The following is a 21,873-nucleotide window of genomic DNA, read 5'->3' as shown; positions in this document are numbered from 1 at the left end:
ATCAGTATAAGCTTGTTAAAGCTGCCCAATAAGCAGTGCCATTATTATTAGACTATTGGGTAGATTGCTAATGACCTCTGTGTATCCATGTAGCCACACGATAACAGGAGCAAAAGGTTTAGTCATGGAGGTGAGACATCATTGTCATCACTACTGATAATTACAGACCTAAACATACACTTTGGGGGAAGAACATCACAGTAGCTCATTGAACCTCATCAGAAAGATAAAAAAACCATAATCTGGGCAAACTTTTTTTTATTTATGGTAATGCCATCTATACACTGTACATTCAGTCACTGTGTCCATTGCAAACTGTGGTTTTGCATTGCTATTTCATACATATCTCATCAAGTCCTTTATTTTACAATATTACTGGTGAAAAGGATAAGGAGTGGAACGGTGAGGAGGGGCGAAGGGAAAAAGACAGACAGGTACACAGCGCAGTGGATAAATAAGCTGAGCAAGATCTTTGTTTAGGCAGTTATAAACAAGAAAGCATACATTTATTATTACATAAAAATATTCTAAAGAATGGAAATTAAGTTGCTTATTTTAGCAGCAGCTAATGTGTGAAAAAATCAAATATAAATATGCTGAAATGCATAGGTAACATGACCGTGAGTCCTGCTGACTGATGTGAAAGAAAGCAGTAAAAAGTCCCAAGTATAGTGTCATTCAAGATCAAATAAAAATTATTCATGTTTAAAAAAAATTATTTCAACGAGTAAAAATCTAATTTTCTTTTTTAAAAAAAACAGCCTTTTAGGATGGGAGCAAAATTATTAGAGAGAGACTTTGCAAACACCAATAAAAAGGCAAGGGTTGAGGTGAATGGTAGGGGTAGGATAGAGGAGGAACCCATTTCGTAGGGAACCCTTAATAAGCAATTACTGACTGCAGTAATTCAGGCAATAACACAATCAATTAACAGGACAACTATGACGTATTAAAGGGAGGAAAAAAAGGTGAACACAATATACACTTATAATACATAGCATAAAATGAAAACAAGTATTTACAAAGTTTTTTTGTACATTGGCTAGCTTGTAGTGAAGCAGTTTAAAATGATTACTGGGTTTTTATGCCAATAGGTCCCCTTGAATAGAAGGTCATGGCTTTTATTCAAAGCGTGAGTTTATATTTGATTTCCATATTTTAAAAAAAAATCCCTTGTAACCATATGGAAATAACTGGCATCAGTTGACCAAACAATAGCCAATGGGAATAGTAGAGTCAAAACGGAGACTGCACCATATAATGATAAGATTATTGTATTACTGTGCTGTAAGGATTAAAATACTGCTTTATGTGTTATGTATACATTATTTAAAAAAAAAATGACAATCCACGCACGCCACACACAAAGAACTAACCGGTATAAAAAAAATAATAAAAAAACTACATTAACATAAAAATATGAAAAACACTATATTTCGCTGTTATTATTGTTGTAATCAACCCTTTTCTGCACTTTTCTCTCCTTTGCATGCAAAAATCTACAAGATTCAACTAAAAACTATTTGAACGAAAAAAAAACTTATTTTTCCATCAAGTAACTCTGGACATTATTGGTGCAAAAACCCAGCTGTAGTTAGCTGCCCCTCAGGTATAAAGCATTATTGCTGAAGAATGTTTTCATTTAAAAAACTTTTTTCCTGACTTTTTTTTTGCTTTTTTTTCCACAATTTATTTGAAACTCTAAAGTAATGTGAATCGTCACGACTGACTGAACAATAAGCGGCTTACAAAAGAACACAGAACAAAAAGACAATTCTTCTGCCAGGAGAGTTAGTAACTACTAATGTACCGCTTCTCCTTTTTTGCATTACCGTATCAAACAAGAAAAAGTCAATAAAACAGACTGCATGGGACACCAGGAAAGGAGAGATAATGACATATAAGGCTGATTTTTTTTTGTTGCATATTATATAAACATAAAACCCCTTAAATATACAAGTTTTAATGCCCGTTAAAGAGTACTGTATGGTAGAAATATTGAACTCCATGCATATGAAAGATATTGAGTCTTCTCATTTAAGAAAAAAAACAGATAAAGCAGAAATATTCCACATAATTGCATAAATATGATTATGCTCCATTTGCATTGCACTCATAATGGGGGAATTCTTTTTGTATTAAAATTTTGTATTCACAAAAGTGAAGCTGGTTCCCATGAAGTGTTGGGATTGTCACAATCCAGGGTTACACCCTTACAAAAGTTTACAATGTTCATCCCATTTCCTCCAGATTTTCGTTTTACATCGTACACAACTCGAGCGGCCCTGACAACTCTTCCGATTGATAGCTTTCATTTGTACCGAAATTCTAGAGATCCGCCTCATAAATCTCAGAGTAACATTGGTTATTATACTGGATTCATGCAGAATATCTTAAAACGTTTTAAATTTTTTAATTCATTCCACGTGATAAATATTTTTTTTAGCCTTATTAATGAAACACAGCAGCGGGTGTCTTTTAAGTATTAAGAGAAAAAAACATATGAATGTAGTTTATATCATTAGAGAATTACACTAACATCAGATTACTAAATCTTATTGGGTCCTATGTGGGGTTTGTAGAAAACGCAGCAGGTACAGAAAATATATTTGTAATATTTTTGTCACCATCATTCCCACCACTCCCGTATATCCCCTGCACAGTTCACAACCGTTTTGGCTGCCAAAATTCTCAGCGGGTCAAGGCAAGGCAGGTAGCTCAGTACCACAGAATAGCAACAAGCAGGCCCCGCTTCATGCTGTGATTCCTGATTGTGATCGAGTTACCCAGGGTGGAGATGGTGGGCCACAAAAATCAGAGCATGAGCTAATGTTGTACGCCTTGGCGACGGTGACACAGATTACTGTTTTGTTGCTAAGATAACATAGCACAGTTTAGTCGGGAGAATGGTTATAAGGAAAAGCTCTTGAATTTGCGACCAGCGAAGTGGGAACAAAAAAAAAAGTGCAGCTAACAAAAAAAGATGCTTTAAGATGGAATACTTCATATCTGTTTGGTAATAAAGCTGGGTGCCTGAATGTAGGACTGAAGCAGTTCATGCATCTGAAGCAAGGAATAGCAAAGGGTAAAGAAAATACAGAAGTTTCCCCTTGTAACCCTCATCCCTCACTAAGAAAGTGAACTAAAATACAACAAATTCTTAGCAGTAAGGATGTAACTAATGAATTCAAATTTGTTCTGTGCAGAAGTTGTCCATGTGAATTTAGCCCTATCGCAGCTTGCTTAACAAAAGTGATGTCTGCTCGGGTAATAAAGCAAGTAGTCCTATCACTGATCTTTCAGGGAGCACCATGTGTATCTTACTAGCAAGGTACCCAATTGATCCTGTACTCTGCAAATGTTAGTTCAGCAAACAGAATGAATCACTGAACAGTACAAAGGAAAAAAAAAAGACAAAATAACATTAAAAAAACAACAAAACTGAAAAAAAGTACAATAATACCAATGGACAAATGAGCACTGTAAATACTGAACAGAGTAAAGCAGCTACTACAAAAAGCTGCTTTTATTAACTTTATTGGTTGCAAAAGCATATATTTTGGAATGGTGTCCCAATCATAATGATTTATTTTGTTGTTGCGTGTAATCTCTTAACAATTGTCCCAGTTTTTTTGTGATATTGCTCTCTTCCTCCTTCCATTTTCTTCTTTTAACTGAAGTGCACTGGAACTAGAATCGCATTCTCAACACATCCATTTATCACTTCTCTCAAACAAAAACAAAAATATTCAAGTCTTTCTGCAGAATGCTCCGTCACTGTTAAGGCCAAGCAAGTTTTAACATCCCCGCCAGCTGAAAACAATCCAACTAAAGATGGGGGTCGGATGGGTGGGGGAAATGAAAATGTCTTTTGAAAGTCTCCACGTGCCGTTTTTCTCTTGTTTAAAGGAAGGGGCTTGTAGTAACGTTGTTTCATGGCTTCTCGTTTGACTCATGGTGAAGTTCTCTAATTCAAGAGAAAACGGAAAGTACTGAGGGGGGGGGGGGGGGGGAGGGAGGTGTGTGTGTGCCATCAGCAGCCTACACAATAGACAATCCTGGGGAAACCGCACAAGAAATATCAAGGGAGAAGTAAAAGTTTCATAACAACTGCATGTAATTCAAAGTTGGTTTAAAGTCATCTTCTGTTTCCAAAACAGTTTTTTTTTGTTTCTATACTTCAATAGCTTATTACAAAAGTAGAGTAGAATTTGAAGAGTTCTGTAAATTAACCAGAGAAAGTACTGTTACTCCTCCCCAACCCTTTTTTGATCCTCCTCCCTTTTTGTTTATTTGGTACTATAATCGACAGTTGTCCAGGAATCCTGTACACCGTATGATGTGCTGTAGAGAAAGAAAAATTCAGAAAAAATTCCTCGGTGCTGTCACTAACTGCAGTAAAGAATCTCAGGAACGGCTTAGTATTCGAAGGCTGGCAGGCGCACATTGTCTGTGCTGTGCTGTGTCACTTAGGGGAGTTTCAGTGCATGTCTGAAGTAACATTCTTTCTCCGAAAACAGTCACCTCTGGTATCCTCTGTGTATATGTATGAATATGCACACATACATTCACACACAAGCACACAGTTTATGTATCTTCGTTTAAATTTCACTGTCTTTTGAAACCACTTTGCCGGTAGTGGAGTTGCTTGGTTTCAGCCAGAGTTGTTCCTGAAGCTCTTTTACCATTTTTTCCAAGTGTTCCCGTGCCTCTCGCTCCCGAAGGAGGTCTGCACGCAGCTGTTCCCGATCCGCCTCAGCATGTTGTAACTTGACCTGCAACTCTTCAATCTGAAAAATACAAGTGAAATTAAATAAAATGAACCCGCTGATTCTGTATAAATTGTACGCATTTTATTTAATGACTAGCTATTACGTCAGCAAAAGGTGCATGATGGAAGGTCCATTGTGTGAATGGAGGTACACTGACAGAGGCACAATATCGTTAGTTATTTTGTGGGATTGACATTAGGAAATGGACCACATCTTAAGGGACAATTATCAGTAAACTGGAACAGATCAAAAAGAGCGCATGTTTATTATGAACATGGTATGGAATAGTACATAGATTTATCATCTGTCCTAATTAGTCCACTTCCTCTCACAGCATTATTAAACTAATACTTAGATATATAGGTGACTTTCACTTGAGCCAAGCAACATTCCTTTGGTAATGGCAAGGAGCTCTGGTGGTAACTCAGTGATAACATCACAATTAAGGAAGGATATGTCTGGTATACAGTTTGATGCCTGGTGGCCTGAATGGCTTAATCCTGTCAAATAAACCTGTTGGACTTTAACCTGGTGTTGTTAAACTTCTTACTGTGTTTACCCCAGTCCAACGCCGGCATCTCCACATCATGACTAACATTCCTACCAAGTGACAGTCCACCCGTTGGGAAAAATCACTGTGTGGTACTTTGGGGAAAGCTGTAAAAATGTGGTGCTGTGTTGTTTGGTTCCGCTCCTAGAACTCGGTGTTCTAACAGAATGGTTTTTGTGAAAAATAATGCCAGTATTTGCAACAGAGAATGAACTTCATTGTAATTTGATGAACAGTCACATTATCACAGAGCAGGTGAATAGGGTAGTTAAGAAGGCACATGGGACACTTGCTTTTATCAGTCGTGGCATAGAGTATTAGCAAGGAGGTAATGTTGGAGCTGTACAGAACATGGGTTAGGCCGCAGCTGGAGTAGTGTGTTCAGTTCTGGTCACCTCACTATAGGAAGGATGCGATTGCACTAGAAGGGGTACAGAGGAGATTCACCAAATGTTCCCTGGGATGGAGTATTTGAGCTACAAGGAAAGACTGGATAGAATCATAGAAACCCTACAGTGCAGAAGGAGGCCATTCGGCCCATCGAGTCTGCACCGACCACAATCCCACCCAGGCCCTACCCCCACATATTTACCCGCTAATCCCTCTAACCTACGCATCTCAGGACTCTAAGGGGCAATTTTTAACCTGGCCAATCAACCTAACCCGCACATCTTTGGACTGTGGGAGGAAACCGGAGCACCCGGAGGAAACCCACGCAGACACGAGGAGAATGTGCAAACTCCACACAGACAGTGACCCGAGCCGGGAATCGAACCCGGGACCCTGGAGCTGTGAAGCAGCAGTGCTAACCACTGTACTACCGTGCCGCCCACGGTAGGCTTGGATTGTTTTCTTCAGAGCAGAGAAGGCTGAGTGGGGACATGATTGAGGTGTATAAGATTATGTCAGGAGCTGTTCCCCTTCGTTGAGGGGTCAATCACGAGGGGGCATAGTTTTCGGGCAAAAGGGAAGTGATTCAGAGGGGATTTGAGGAAAACAAAATTCACTCAGAGGGTGTTGGAAATCTGGAATGCACTGCCTGGGAAGGAAGTGAAGGCCGGAAAACTTACAACCATTAAAAGATGTTTGGATGAGCACTTGAAACATCAAAACATTCAAGGGTATGAGACAAGTGCTGGAAAATGGGATTGGCGCAACTTCAGTGGTAATTTTTGTTGGTGCAGACTCAATGGGCTGAAAGGCCTTTTCTGCGCTGTACGACTCTATTACTCTGTGACTATCACAGTGCTCAAATGTGAAGTAGATATATACTCTAAGTTGTGGTAAGGAACAGAACACAAATACAAGAGTGCAAGATGTTATGTTCCCTATTATGATTTAGTCACCTGTTTCACCCTTCTGCATCTAGACACATTAACCAGGTGTACACAGATTCCATTCTTTTTTAAATTTTCAATATTTTCAAAATTGGTGATAATTTTGTGGCCATATTATTGAATAGGAAAACATTTTCACTCCAGGAACTGTGAAACCTTCTACTATGGATGTTTCTTTCCTTAGGTTTCAAAGGTTAAACAACTTTGGGAACAACTTTCTTGTTACAAAAAACTAAACTTTTCCCACAGAAAAGCATTAAGTGCAAGTAACAGAGTCGGCAGTATTTTCTGATGGTGTGCTGTAAGTTACGACACATTAGTTAGTTACATCTTGGTTATCAGTGGTGACTAATGCAGATATTAAAAGCCTTTGGACTCTTGTTAGCCATTTCCCCCCTCCCCACCTGCAATGTTTAGCATGGTCTTTTTCCCCCGCAAGATAATTGATGTGTCTGCGAGGATATAATTGGCTTGCAACTGAGGATACTAGTACAATATAACAAACAATCCTCGGCTCAGCTGTAACTCTAGATCAGACCTGTGCCTTAATACTTTAGCACCGCTAGCTTGACAATTAAATCTTAATTAGAAGAGACGGCAGCCAATACAACACGTGGAAGAAATAGGTGAAAATGGTAATGTGAATAGATGGTAGAAAAGCTTAAGGGTTGCTGGCAGGTGTAGTTAATGCCAGTGGTGCCGTCATGGGGCTATTTCATTATCATACCTCCCTTCTAATTTTGCTTTATTATTTTGCCATTTTTTTTTAGAGCGCAAACTATTACCCATCCAAAAGGGAGAACAGCAGGCTGTCACTGCTCTATGACCAGCTGTTAGGAAGTGTGCCAAAGTGAGTAGCCAACCCATCCTCCTCTCCTCTCCCTATGGGATCAACAGCACCTCCTGATCATGACTGAAAATTCATTCTGCGGCATCTTCCAACCCAACAAAGAAATAACATCTGTGAACCATAAATAAACTAAAACAAGATAAATACTTGCAATAGATGAACATTTTCCTTTCAACATGACATTAACACAGCTTGTGAAACTGCAGGCCATGAAACTGAATGAAGGAGGGTTCCACAGCTGAGCCTGATCTTCTCCTCACTATACCTCCAGAGTGACATGTATTTTCAGAAGGGGCCAGTGGACAGCGATCAGGACAGGAACTCAGGGGAATTGTACTGAGACCAAATGTCACGGGCCAGCCAGTGATGTAGATGAGATCAGGGATAAAATCTGGAGCCTTCCTGGTTTGTGCGGTTCAGTTTCTGTGTTTTAAAACAGCAAAACTAACAACAGAGCAGTAGCATCTTGATTCTGAACTAATTCTGGTCTAGATTTTCCGTGACTATTGTGTCAATGCCTGCATGTAATGCATACAGCTGTGGGTAGATATGTAATGCATGCAGCTACAACATTATACACAATTCTATTATCCACATTCCCAATCATCCAACAATATTTTTGCAGAATATAATCTAGATATTTGTTGAATGTATTTAAATCTCAATGAAGTTTCAAATCAGATTCAGGAGGGAGAGTTTAAATCTGGTTCTAGAGCTTGAGCACATAATCTTGGTGCCCAATTTCCACTATCCACCAGGGGAATGTTCTTCATTAGAGGATGTTGAAAGTTCCATCTTAGCACAATAACTACCTTGAAAATGATCTTAGGCAAGCAAAATATAACACAAAACAGCTCCACTAAGAAAAGAGTGGCCTCTAATTCTAATTAGTTTCATATGTCTTTGATGTGGTTCCTGCACAAGTAATGCACACTTAAAGGTACACCAAGTTATTCAGTTTCAAAGCATTGTTTCACAAGCCAAAGCTCATGATAATGTGACATTTGAAGGAGAATTTTCACTCACTTCACTGATAGTATTTTTGTTCACGTTTCTTTACTTAATCCTTTCCATTCACTTTTCTTTGAGTGTTGTGTGTGAAAGATATTGTAAACACTGCAGTATCGAACACAGCTAGATTGCAGAGAATGTCATCCATTTCCCTCAGCCAGGAATGTACTCTGGGTGACACCCATGTTGCAGTTCCTATTCAATTTGTTTAGTCTCACACTTGCCCTCTGCAACTTCCTGTGATGCTGAAATGGAAATCTGCATCATTTCCTCTTTCCTCATTTGATTGAACCTGCACTACTTTCCCCATTCCCAACACTTTTGGAAGTGAATTGGCAGAGGAATATTTAATGGTTTTACAATCTTAACCCCATCACACCTGATTTTATAGCTACATATCCTATTTTACTCATAGTTTGTATTAAAATGCATTTTGATTCTTTATGGAACTGTGAAATTGGGCAGTGAAGTATACTTCCACAGTACAACTTTTTTAACTCGGTGATGCAACATGTTGCATCAATGTCCTACACCCAACAGTAGAATTGAATCCAGTGTTTGATTGAGTTTCTGGTTTAAGCTATTAGAGGAGGCATCGAGTTAGGGGGAGTGTCTTCCCCACTGAAGGCAGGGAGGGAGAGGGATTTTTTAAACTAGATAATGAGGCATCCTGCATTGCTTAGTTGGTAAAGTGAAAATACAACTAAGATATGAAGATCTCTACCTCCTCTTCCCCTCACCCCACCCCCAACACCAACTCCTATGGGTCCTGCTGGTTCACCATTGTCGCTGACCAGATTCTTGAGGCCCTGCTTTGGGAAAGGCAATTGGTGTCCATAACTTGTCAGCTATGTTCACGAGAGCTCCAAAGCAGAGTCTGGTTTTGGCCTGTTGGCATTGGTTTTGGGTATGTGTTTGGATTCCGCTGCCCAATGCACACCAGACATAGTCACAGGTGGAATTTCTCCAACTGATGGTCTAGCTCAGGTTTGAAGAAAGCTATTTGGCAAAGGTTCTGGAAGATGCTGGTCAAATAGTGTCAGTAGAAATTGGGGGAAGGGGTGACGGCACAGAAGTGGGAAAGGAGGAAAACCAGAAAGCGCACCAACACTTACACCCCCCAGCTAATATTGATATTGCAGCCAAACTCAGAATCAAGAGGGTTGATTCTTAAGTTGACATTGACACAATATCCTGTGCTCAACAGATCTGAGTTGACCTTATCAGGGTTCCTCTGAAGTATCGAGACAGTGGTTTTCCTGTTCTCATAACTTTTAATTTGTCAGCGAAAATGTATTAGAACATTCAAACATTGCTTTTGCAATCTAAAGCATGGTTACAAATACAACAAAAACAAAGTGTTAGTGCACATCCGTGTTTGAAACAATGACACCAATCTCGATCACTCTACCATGATTACCTGCGCTGAATATTTGATCCTCAGTCGCCCAGCCTCACAACCTTTGTCACAGACCCGGATTTGTTTTGCTTGTTCTAGTTCTCGTTTTAGCCTTATCCGTGACTCGTTCGCCTCCTTCATCTTCTTCTCACCCTCTGCTCGAAGACGCTCTATCTCTTTCCTTAAGTTACGTTTGGCCTCTGTTGCTTCACGTAGTTTCTCTTTCTTAGCAACACGGAGAAATTCAAGTTCCTACAAAAAAAAATACAGAACTCAATTAAATTGCATTACACCAAAAAATTAACCTTGCACACTAATACACAAGAAAAATACTGCGGATGCTGTAAATCTGAACTAAAAACAGAAAATGCTGGGAATACTCAGCAGGTCAGGCAGCATTGATGGAGATAAAAACAGACTGTGACTTTTCTGTTTCTTTTTTTTATACAAATTAATGTTTAGGTAGGAAATTCATATTCCAAAGGATGGAGGATCTCTACATATTGGCTAATTTCTTAGGTTGAAACAGTGTGAATGCCAATACAAAGATCCTTTCTTCTCATGTCAATCACTATAATGTCATGTTTCAGATGACTAATTATTTTTTCAAGAGTCTAGAGTCGAGAGTCATTATACTAGAATTGTTGCTGTCCTCTAAAGGTGCTGTAATGTTGATGAGTTTTCAAGCAGCGCTTAAGTGGCTACCTGAGAGCTTCAAATACAACCCTCTGTTTTATCCTGCTGTGTTCTGTTTGTTGTTCATTGGAGAACCAATATAGGAAGGCAGCAGTTTCCAACCTGACAAATTATATTCTTGAATCCCACAAAATCTTAGTTCCTGGCAGCCATTGGGAGCTTGTTGGCTTCATATGTTATGTAACTGTTGTTGATATAAAAATGCCCAAGATGGAATTAATAAGATTTTCTTCTATTTGTAATTACAGTGGTCATTGTGTGGTTGCATTTCAGTTCTGGAAGTGGGAATCATCATTTCAATCATCTGAATGTTGCCCATCAATGGATGAAGTCGGTATTAAAAAAAAACCCCTCTGTTTCTTAGCTGTAAGAAATTAGAGAACAAAGAATGCATTTCCTGAAAGCAATGCTCTTTCCATCCCCTCAGCCAGTGGCCATGGAAAATTCTTTCTTTTTGTTAATATCACTTCCAGTACAAGACACTATAGACTCAAGAACGGGACTGCCCAAGACAAGTGTCTAATATCATACAGCACTGTCGTTCCAGTAAACAATCATACCAGTATAAAGTCCAGTGCAGTACACTGAATACATCAATCAGTGAATGTTGTGGTACCTCTGGGGGCAGTATGGACACTAACAGCAAGATAAACATTGACAGTGCAAACAGTTACATTTCTTGACTGTAGTCGAAATGAACAGTTCAGTCTGCACATACAGCCCAATGTGGTGGCTGTTTGCTCGATGGCATCAAGCTACCTCAGCAGCCATTGGGGAAGGTGAGATAGCCCGAACAAAATCGCAATTAATTATATGAAATTATATTTTTTGTTGCATGAACTACTGCAGGAATTCTCCTCCCATATAAGCAAGACCCCAAGGCAATATTAACAATCTGCAATATAAATATTGTGTCAGAGGCTATTTTAAAGCATGTCTAAATGATTGTTTAGCTGTACAAATACTGCATTCTGAACCACACTGGTGCTTCAGGTATTGTATTATCATTCTGACTGCACCTTGCCAAAGCTCCATTTGAATAATATCATAACTATACAGCAGGGTACAAGAGCCCAGATTAGATTATTTGGAAAGTAAAGAAAACACTTGCCCGATGTTTGTTTGTATGTCATGAAAATACATATTTGCAGTGAAGACATAATAGATTAACTCATTCATATTACAAATGCAGAGGGTACATTCTGTAGGTTCTTGCTGAACTTTAATATTTCAAACAAACTGGAATTCTTTGAGTGTTCAGGTAATAAGTGTTGGCTTGTTACTTGTTCATGGGAATGCAGTCTCTGCTGATTATTATGATCAAAAATTATAATGGCAAATCTGAAATTGCCAGAAATTGAAGGTCTATGTCAGGAGGACTAACACATGAAATTTATACTCATAATCAATACTGCATAAGCACACTGCACTATTTAATTTCTTAGTCAGATGTTAATCTACACAAGTACAGTTAATATAGGTTCACCATCTTCGCCATTTGCTTATATTTATTCTAAGTTCCAGATATCTTATAAAAATGTCTCCTTCTTACCTGCTGTAGACTGCGCTTGGCTTGCAAAGCAGCATTCAGTTTTTCCTCTTGCTTTACTCGCATCTTAATGATTTCATGTAAGAATTTCTCCTTGGCTTCCTTGGTATCAATTCCATTGTCCAAGGCCTGCCTCAAGTGTTCTAGCTCCACTTCTAATCCACTGTTGTGTGTATCTGTGTGGCTTGGAGTCTCAAATACACCACTAGATGCAACTTGCACCCCGGGCGAGCTCAGGTCTTTTGCCGACGAGCCAGATGAAGTGAAGGAAGGAGAAGAAAGTGAAGACAATGATGATGTGACTGTAGGAGGGAAAATACATTTGCATTATAATACATACTTATAAATACAGAGCTTACTTGTTGTGAACTCTTTAGAACTTTATTGTGCAGCCACACTAAATCAACTTTAAATTGATTTCCCTCCTCACACGTCTCTTTTGTCAAGCGATTTATTTTACTTCCCTCCCCTTCTCCTGAAACTTTTGGTCTATTCTGGGATACAATTCAGTGGGGGCTAACCATCCTCTGGTACCTTGATCATGTGACCACTTGTCATGTGGTAGTCTAAACAATTAGTGGAGGCATCAGAACTGAAGGCCAAACCTGCCTTCATAAAATGTCCATACATATGCACTTTCTGTCACAAGTTGTTCAGCAGCTATCTCATGCGAGAACTCTGGCTGATTTTCCTCTCCCTACTCCAATGCAACTGATGCCCACTTAAGTGCTGCTGCCCCAGTCGAGCTCAGGTAACACAATATAAATCTGTCCAGTAAGGTTTGGATTTGGGGTCACCTCCACATTTAGAAACATAGAAGATAGGAGCAAGAGGAGTCCATTTGGCCCTTTGAGCCTGCTCCATTTATTACAATCATGGTTGATCATCCAACTCAATAGCCTAATCCTGCTTTTTCCCCATAACCTTCGATTCCATTCGCCCCAAGTGCTATATCCAGCCATCTCTTGAACACATATTTGCTGTTGGATGACCAAGTCACATAACTTAATTTTTCTCCTTTGATCTGAGAAGCCTTGACTCTGAAGTTAAACTGTGGGATACTTATCTGGAATTTCCCTCTGCTATTTTAACAGGAAGTTAATTGCTCACAGTAAATGCATTTCCACTGTTAGCAGACAGCAAGTTCGATTATACATTAGTTTCCTATGATGTATCAGCCAAGCCCTTTGTTTCTACATGTGGCCCCATTTTAGGTCTTGGAATTAAAAGTACATTTTCTAAATTTGTGATGATACTAATTTGGGGAGTATAGTTAATACTGAGGAGGACTGCAATGAATTACAGCGGTCATTCATAGCGTTGCAGAATGGGCAAATAATTGACAAATAAAATTCAACACACATAAATGTAAGATGTTACATTTTGGTAGGAAGAATAGAGATGCCACATTACTTGGAAAGTCCAAATCCAAGTGGGACAGAAGAACAAAAGGATCTGGAGTACATATACGTCAATCGCCAAAATTGTGCCATAGGTTTGCAAGATCATTAAAAAAATGGCAAGTGGAGTTTAACCCTGACAAATGCGAAGTGATTCATTTTGGTAGGACAAATTTAAATGTGGATTACAGGGTCAAAGGTAGGGTTCTGAAGAATGTGGAGGAACAGAGAGATCTTGGGGTTCATATCCATAGATCTCTGAAGGTTGCCACTCAAGTGGATAGAGCTGTGAAGAAGGCCTATAGTGTGTTGGCGTTCATTAACAGGGGGTTTGAGTTTAAGAGCCGTGGGGTTATGCTGCAACTGTACAGGACCTTGGTGAGACCACATTTGGAATATTGTGTGCAGTTCTGGTCACCTCACTATAAGAAGGATGTGGAGACACTGGAAAGAGTGCAAAGGAGATTTACCAGGATGCTGCCTGGTTTGGAGGGTAGGTCTTATGAGGAAAGGTTGAGGGAACTTGGGCTTTTCTCTTTGGAGCGGAGGAGGTTGAGAGGAGACTTGATAGAGGTTTATAAGATGATGAGGGGGATAGATAGAGTGAACGTTCAAAGACTATTTCCTCGGGTGAATGGAGCGGTAACTAGGGGGCATAACTATAGGGTTCATGGTGGGAGATATAGGAAGGATGTCCGAGGTAGGTTTTTTACTCAGAGAGTGGTTGGGGTGTGGAATGGACTGCCTGCAGGGATAGTGGAGTCAGAAACTTTGGGAACATTTAAGAAGCTATTGGATAGGCACATGGAGTACTTCGGGATGATAGGGAGGAAATAGCTTGATCTGGGTTTCAGACAAAGCTCGGCACAACATCGTGGGCCAAAGGGCCTGTCCTGTGCTGTACTGTTCTATGTTCTAAGTACTTTTGTTTTTAAAGGGACATAATTGAAAAGTTGAGATGTTAATTCTGTACCAAACCTTGGTCAAATCATATTTAAGAGTACTGCCTGCAGTTCTGGTTGCCATTGTATAAACATGGTACAAAGGCACTGGAGAAGATGCAGAGAAGATTTGCCAGGATGTATGGGTATATATATTTCAGGAAAGGATTGATAGGCTGGATGTCTTTTCCCTTGAAAAAAAGGGCGACATAATTGAGGTTTTATTTGAAATTATGAAAGGTTTTGATGAAGTGGATAGAGAGAGAACATTTTCTCTTCTGGGAAAAAGCACAACTAGAGGATAGTCACTAAGATATCCAAGAAGAAACTTCTTTACCGGAAGAGTGGAACTTGCTACTACAGGGAGTGGTTGAAAGGATTAGGTGCATTTAAGGGGAAGCTGGACAGCATTTGTGGAAGAAAGGAATATATGGTTATGATGGCAGATTTAGATGATAAAAATGGGAGGAGGCTTGGGTGGAGCATAATCATCAGTATGGGCAAGTTGGGCCGAATGGCCTGTTTCTATGCAATTCCTCAAAAGAACTTTCTTGTGTTGGCATGTCTGGAGAGGCATTGACTGGAAGTAAAGCATGTAATCCAATCACCTTAATGTATGACTCAAGTGCTGAGTTGAGGGGGGTCTGGAAACAAGCCATTCATCTGCCCTTTCAATGGGGATGATGTAGGGTGGGGGTTTGAATTTAAGATATGTGTGTGAATTAAACTTACATCCTTCTCTGCTCTCAACTTCCACTTCAGCATCGGAATCTTTGTCTTCAGAAGGAAACACTGCAGCAAGTGGAGCAGCTGTTTCCTGCTCTAGCTGTAATTCTGTAGTTGCCCTCCTTTTCCGAGGTCTGTTAATTTCACTTGGAGTTGCAATGTTCTGTGAGACTGCAGTGGCTGATGGTGACTGTCGTCCATTCCTCTGTTGAGGCAGTGGTGTCAGAGCTACATTTGGTGCCACTGAACCTTCGTAACTTTTGTATGCATAGAAACTATGGAGAGGGTAAAAACAAAGCCATTTTCAAACCTCAAAAGATTATGATAATAACACATCGGTTCTCAAAATTAAAATTAAAATCTTGTCTTTTATTCTGCCTTGTGAATTTTCTTTCTGTCTTTCATGTTAATAAAGCTCGAATCTTATGGGCTGGATTTTTGTTCTGTGGTTGGGACCCACAAGTCAGGATAATTTCCAGGTAATGACTCTGCAAGGCGTTGGTGTGACATGCATGTCCTGATATTTGATTGAAAGGCCAATTAATGGCCAGAAGGCAGCTCGCCATTCAATTAGGGAAGAAGAGAGACAAGGTTCTAGATGCTAGAGGGCCAATAGAGAGCCTTCCAGCACTGAAGGAGTTGCAGACTGCAATTGCAGCTCAGGGAGAGAGGGGGCACCTCAAGATAGAAGCAGCCTCTTAGTGCTTATAAAATCTTGCAACTTAAAAATGGTCACATCGGCCAGACTGTCCGCATGGAGGGGGCACACGCTACAGGACAACCTGCAGCCATTTTGATGTCAGTTGCTGGGGGCTGGGGAGAATGTCTGAATAGTGGAATGGAGCATTGGCCCGGCCAGGAGACTGTCTTCTTTCTCTGGCCGTATTTAAGCCACTGCAGGGGCCCATCTGCCAAATGGAAAATTCCAGTCGGCATGAGAGACTCTTAACTGGATCAAGTGGCTACCCTCTGCTGGCAGGTGGAGAGCCATCCCACCCCAATCCAGTCTCCTGGGAAATGGCATGGATCCGGGATCTCGTTGGCAAACCATCATGCCAACCAGTGATGGGAGATTCCGGGCGCACATGCTTCTAGCCCTGCTTCTGCAGCCAATTGAAAAATCTTAAAGCTGCAGGTAAAATAGCATGGGGATTGCTTCTCCCTAAAATGGGTTCCTTTGGCTCCTTGTATGTGTTCTATAATGTTCTAACAAGCACCAAGACAGCTTGCATTTATATAGCACTCAACTGGGGAAAATTGCTCCAAGATGCTTTACAGTAGTGTTATCAAATAAACTTCAACACTGATCCACGTATGATGTTAGAACAGATTACTAAAAGTTTTGTTAAACAAGTAGTTTTTACGGACCATCTTACAGGAGGACAGAATGTAGCAAGATGAAGAGGCTTGGGCAGGATATTCCAGAAGTTAAGATCTGGGTAGTCAAAGGAATGGCTGCCAATGGTGGAGCAAGGAAAATGAGGAACTCATAAGAGGGAAGAATTGGAATGATCTCAAAGGTTATGTAGCTGGAGTAAGTTAGAGAGATAGGAAAGGGCGAGGCCTGGGATAAGTTGCGTTGCGGGCAGCAGAGTTTTGGATGAGCTCAGGTTTACCAAGGGTGCAAGATGGGAGACTGGCCAGAACAGAATTGGAATGGTCAAGTCTATAGACAACAAAGATTGCAATAGAAGATGCAGATGGTGCCATAAACGGGGCCTACAATTTTGGAATAATAAGCCACAATGATGATCTGGTCAGGCTGTTGGAAGTCAGCTCCCAATTAATTCTCTTCCCCCTTTCTCAAGGGCCCGCATGGAGAAAGATATTTTCTTGCACTCCTGCATTACAACATGACTACATTTCAAAAGTAAATCATTGGCTGTAAACCATTTTGAAACATTGGGTGGCCGTGGTAGATTCTATAGAAAAGCAGGTCTTTTTTCCCCCAAAAGAGTAGGATGAAATATTGTCCATTTGGTCCCTGCAGGAACAGCCATATCCGTGTCAGGAACCTGATTTCCTAATGACCGAACTTTGCCACAGTTCCTTTCCCAAATCAACAGCATAAGCATCCCACCTCCGGACACTACTAAGGGAGGGTGGAGGCTGCCCTATCCATTCAGCAAAACAAGAATTTCTAATTAAAGGGAGCACAGCATGGTTCAAGGCTGTGCCAAAAGTTGGATTTTTGAGCCTGCAACAACTGAGGGAATGAAGAAAAGAGCTGGAAAACTGAAAGTGAATGATCTGCTAGACAGGTAAACAGCCTTCCAAGAAGGTGGCAATCACATGTCAAGCAGCGAAGGCACTCTCTGAAAGAAGAAATGTTTTGGACAGAAGTCCCTCATCAGCCAAGGCTGGAGCTCTTCAGTGTAACTGACTGAAGCCATCACAGCTTGTCACAGCTTTTCCCACTGTGTATGTGTCTTAGTGAACTTGGCGAGGTGCAGACACATCACAGAAGCCATGAGCTATTGGGAAAGAAGGGACTCATGGTTAAAAAGGCTTTATTTTGATTTTTAATCGGCTTTCCTGCCGGACCCACAAAGGTTCCCCATAGGCTTTGATACTCACCCCGAGGATAAGCAGAAGCTGATCCTAACCCAGAATCATTTTCCAGGACTTCTCAACCCACAGACACACACTGAACCCGCCTCCACCTGGCTGAGAAATTCCACACGAGATATTCTGCACTGAGATTTAATCTGGGTCTTCTAGTTATATGTCTGTTGGTTTTTAGTGTTGTGGGCCCCAGCTCTCTGTCAGTTCATTTTAAAGAAATATATTAACAGCCTCAATTTCCTTTAGCACACAAGGAGATATTTAATTTACTTGCCATTTAAAGCAATTGTTAAAGAATAGATTCCTGACAAGTTTTGTTATCAGCACAGAAATAGCTCCCTCACGTATAGTGAGCAAAAATAGAACTTGTACCTGTCTCGGGCCAGTGCAGGAAGGTGGGTCAGAGTTTCTTTTTCACTTGTTGAAATAGTTGGTGACCAGGGCCTGAAGGCGGAGAGTCTTTGTTGAGAATGTGCACAACTGCTACTTAGAACGTTCTAGACAAAAATAAATATTTAATTTTTTAATTCGGCAGATAACATTCCTTCTAATTGTTCTGCAATAGCTTTGGTCATACTTGATGCCATTTGTAGCTTTTCTTCTCTTCCTATATCGCTCCTGTTCTAAAGGTACTTCACTGGGAAATGTCTCCAAGGGTGCTGACAGGCTTACACACACGCACGCGCACACACACAACACACTCCAATGCACTTGGCATTGCCCTGGCTAAGATCAGCTAATGGAGCCCAGGTCAAAACTTGGCTCTGGTCATCTCCCAATCTGAATGGATCAGTGCCATTCCAGATGATATTCAATTAACCACTTGGGACAGTGGGGTGTGCATTTTCCATTGCATAATGTTTCAGATGAGAAAGGAGTTTTGACACTAATTGGCCAGAGGAAGCCTAGAACATTCACACCAGTCAACGAAATAATGGAACTCCATCAAAGACTAAATAAAACTTTCCCCACATGGTTTCCTCTTTTAACAGCACCACAGCCCCGACCATTTCCCCAGAACATTGCCAGATTCTTTTCTCTCAGATGGAACTGTCTATGTCAAACATCCAACAGCCTCAGTTCCATAATCCGTTCTGCTGAACTTCAATCTGCATTACAAATATTTTCCCGACAATCACAAAAGCCATGTCAAAGTAAGGCAAAACAAAGTGCACAAATCCAGTGTTGGATCCTTCTTTCATGACACTAATAAAATCCACTCACTCTTCAGAGGTTGAAACATCGATAAGCATTTCCCCCTTTCTCCCTCTCAATGAAATGGTTTGTTTGGCTTATTATTGAATAATGTACCTTAGTGCTGGAAGGAGAGGAAAAGGATCGCCACCATTCAGGCTGTTTCTCCTTCTCAGCTGCAGCCGGAGATTCTGAAGCAGTTTCATCTTGCTTGAACTTTTTAAACACGGCTTGGTCAAAAGGCACCTAAAAACAGAAGGGAGAGCAAGAACAAAGTTAGGTTTTTTTTGGGTGATGTTTAATGCAAAGATAAAACATGAAAGAAGAAATATTATTCGAGAACACTGAAAATAAAATGAGATAAGTGTTTTGTTCATTAAGTTTATTTGAGGAGGGATGGTGGAATTTCTGTAAAGCTAAACGTATGAATGAATGTTGGAGAAAGGTTTGTATTCCTGACTAGAAAACTTAACTCAGTTGTAGCGGCATTTCTGAAACACATTCAAATCTAACCTGCTTCTTGAAAAGTATTTCAAGAGGGTATTATAAAAGAGACGGCTTTTGTTTGTTTGTAATATTTGCTATGATGGTACAAAATATTTCAATGTGCTGCATCATGTGGAACAAAGCACAAAGTCCAGGAAGTTCCCCAAATCCTGGGCCTCCCTCCTGGTACCCAACTTAGCAGAGACCATGGGAGAATCATTGATGGCGAGTGAAAGATCAGGGAAAGGAAAAGAGAACTCTCTCCATAGTCCAGTTGGAGACTGCATTATAGATCATCTAATTTTGATTGGGGCAGCAATGGCAGCACTGCAATGTGTTATGATCTCCCGAGATAAAGAGAGGAAAGACAGTCATCAATCAATAAGGATCTGTCCTGGTGACAGCTGCTGGTAAATGCGCCGAGTGGTAATTGGATGAAATAATGCAATAAACCAACATTAATAATGCTGCGTGTGTGACTGAAAGGGACCTTAATGCAATAGGCCTTCACAGTTCAGCATTGTTATCAATACCTTATGCATCAGAAATAAAGGAGGCAATATATGGCATTGTGTCAATGTGCAATTAATAAAACATTCTTGGTCTTCAAGGGGCGAAACTAAAACAAAGGGCTGAATTTTATAGGGACAGCAGAAGTTCCACCACAGTGGCTGAAAACAGATGACCTTGTTTTGGCTGGCAGTGAACCAGGTGAGGGGGGAGAGACAGCAAGACTCCGGTTATCAGGGTGAGGATATTGTGGTGCAGAGGTGGCATCATGGAGTGCCCAGAAAGTAGCCCCCCATCCTCCCCCAGAACCTGCTTTCCCAATCATTGCGTGGTCCCTCAATGCAGTGGCAGCTCATCCCTCTTACCGCACCCCCAACACACCCTAAAATGGGTAAAATGCTTAAGGAAACAGGAAATGGCCTTAATTGGCCATGTAATGGACTCCTGGCAGACAACCAATCTGTTAACTTTCCTGTCACTGGCAAATTGACATGGCAGTGAGAAGATGTTGGACCCTCCCTCTGGTGTCCTCCCACATCATTTTGCCAGCCTTCCTGCATCCCACACCATTGCCAAAGGGCTGGTAGAATTTCAGCAAAGATTCTATTGAGTTGGATGTTGCTCCTCATGCAAAGTTCAGGAATTACAACAAACAACTCCTTGTAAAGCAGAGGCTTTTCAGATAAAACTGTACATTTCTTTCTTCCCAGACCACAATAAAAATGCACCATTAATTTGTTCAGCAGTTACAAAAAACTTGAAAAGAACTGTGTAATTAAGTCAAAGATACTGTAATAGATGGGGTGGAGAGGGTGGGGTGAGGAGGATGGGCAGTAGAATGATGTGACTCTACACTCCACCAAAGGAGTGAAACAGTGCACAGCGTTGTTTCCTCCCTATGAAAGTCAACTTGTCAACTGATTTCAGAGCCTGCAGCTGTAGTATATGTTGGGTGACTTGCCAAATTTTGCTTTGTCTACCATGTGAACTGCATGACATGGCATGTAAATTACCCTGATCGAATGCAGAGCCTCCAGCTTGCACAGTGTTGATCAACAACAGGACCCTGTCTGGAACAGCAGTGATGATAACACCAGTTAGGTATTTGGCAAATGCCCTTCCATTTCTGAAAATCTCTCAGTTGGGGGTTCCAGTATTAAAACCACAACAGGTGATAATGCCAAAGGGAGGCCGTTATTTTTCTGTCAGCACACAGAACATTTTGTTCGGACAAGACATCAATTTCAGGCTCACAGTCAACACTGGAAAAACTGCTAGAACACGGCCTCTTTTGTGGGTCAAGTGTGAAACAGACATGGTGGGCCAAAAATCATAAGTGTTCCGCAATAAGTAACCCTTTGAGGACCTGCGCAGCATTTCTGATCACATTTTTAAAATCATTCGGGGACTAATTAACTGAGAAATCTTAAGTGTTCTACCATTATTTAATAATTAAATTTTAATGAGTCATTATGATGGCACCAAACTACACACTTGAAAAGTGGTTCCTTGTATCTGCTAACAATTTATATTTTATATAAGGCAGGATTTTCTGCACCCCTTTTGACATGTTTTGTGACAGTGGAGGCAGCACTGCTGTTGTTTTTTTAAAGTTATTTATTAGTGCCACAAGTAGGCTTGCATTAACACTGCAATGAAGTTACTGTGAAAATCCCCCAGTCGCCACACTCCGGCGCCTGTTCGGGTACACTGAGGAACAATTTAGCATGGCCAATACACCTAACCAGCACGTCTTTCAGACTGTGGGAGGAAACCGGAGCATCTGGGGGAAATCCACGGAGACATGGGGAGAACGTGCAGACTCTGCACAGACAGTGACCCAAGCCCAGAATCGAACCCGGGTCCCTGGTGCTGAGTGGCAGCAGT

At 40.7% G+C, this 21,873-nt stretch overlaps 1 protein-coding gene across 1 annotated transcript in view; it reads right to left on the bottom strand.

The window, feature by feature from the left end:
• Nucleotides 1–752: 752 nt before the first annotated feature.
• The window catches only part of skia (v-ski avian sarcoma viral oncogene homolog a), a 175,814-nt gene continuing 154,693 nt past the window's right edge, over nucleotides 753–21,873 (bottom strand). The window contains exons 2-7 of the mRNA XM_078238771.1: nucleotides 19,108–19,236; nucleotides 18,169–18,293; nucleotides 15,238–15,506; nucleotides 12,168–12,466; nucleotides 9,941–10,171; nucleotides 753–4,790 (exon numbers count right to left, since the gene is read on the bottom strand). Coding sequence (XP_078094897.1) covers nucleotides 4,602–4,790; nucleotides 9,941–10,171; nucleotides 12,168–12,466; nucleotides 15,238–15,506; nucleotides 18,169–18,293; nucleotides 19,108–19,236 — 1,242 coding nt within the window. The 3' untranslated portion in view covers nucleotides 753–4,601. The remainder of the gene's footprint in view (nucleotides 4,791–9,940; nucleotides 10,172–12,167; nucleotides 12,467–15,237; nucleotides 15,507–18,168; nucleotides 18,294–19,107; nucleotides 19,237–21,873) is intronic.

Source organism: Mustelus asterias, chromosome 22, assembly GCF_964213995.1.
Source record: "Mustelus asterias chromosome 22, sMusAst1.hap1.1, whole genome shotgun sequence".
NCBI classification, from domain to species: Eukaryota; Metazoa; Chordata; class Chondrichthyes; order Carcharhiniformes; family Triakidae; genus Mustelus; species Mustelus asterias.
Note: the sequence above shows the minus strand (reverse complement) of the source record. Positions and strands in the feature narration are given on the sequence as shown.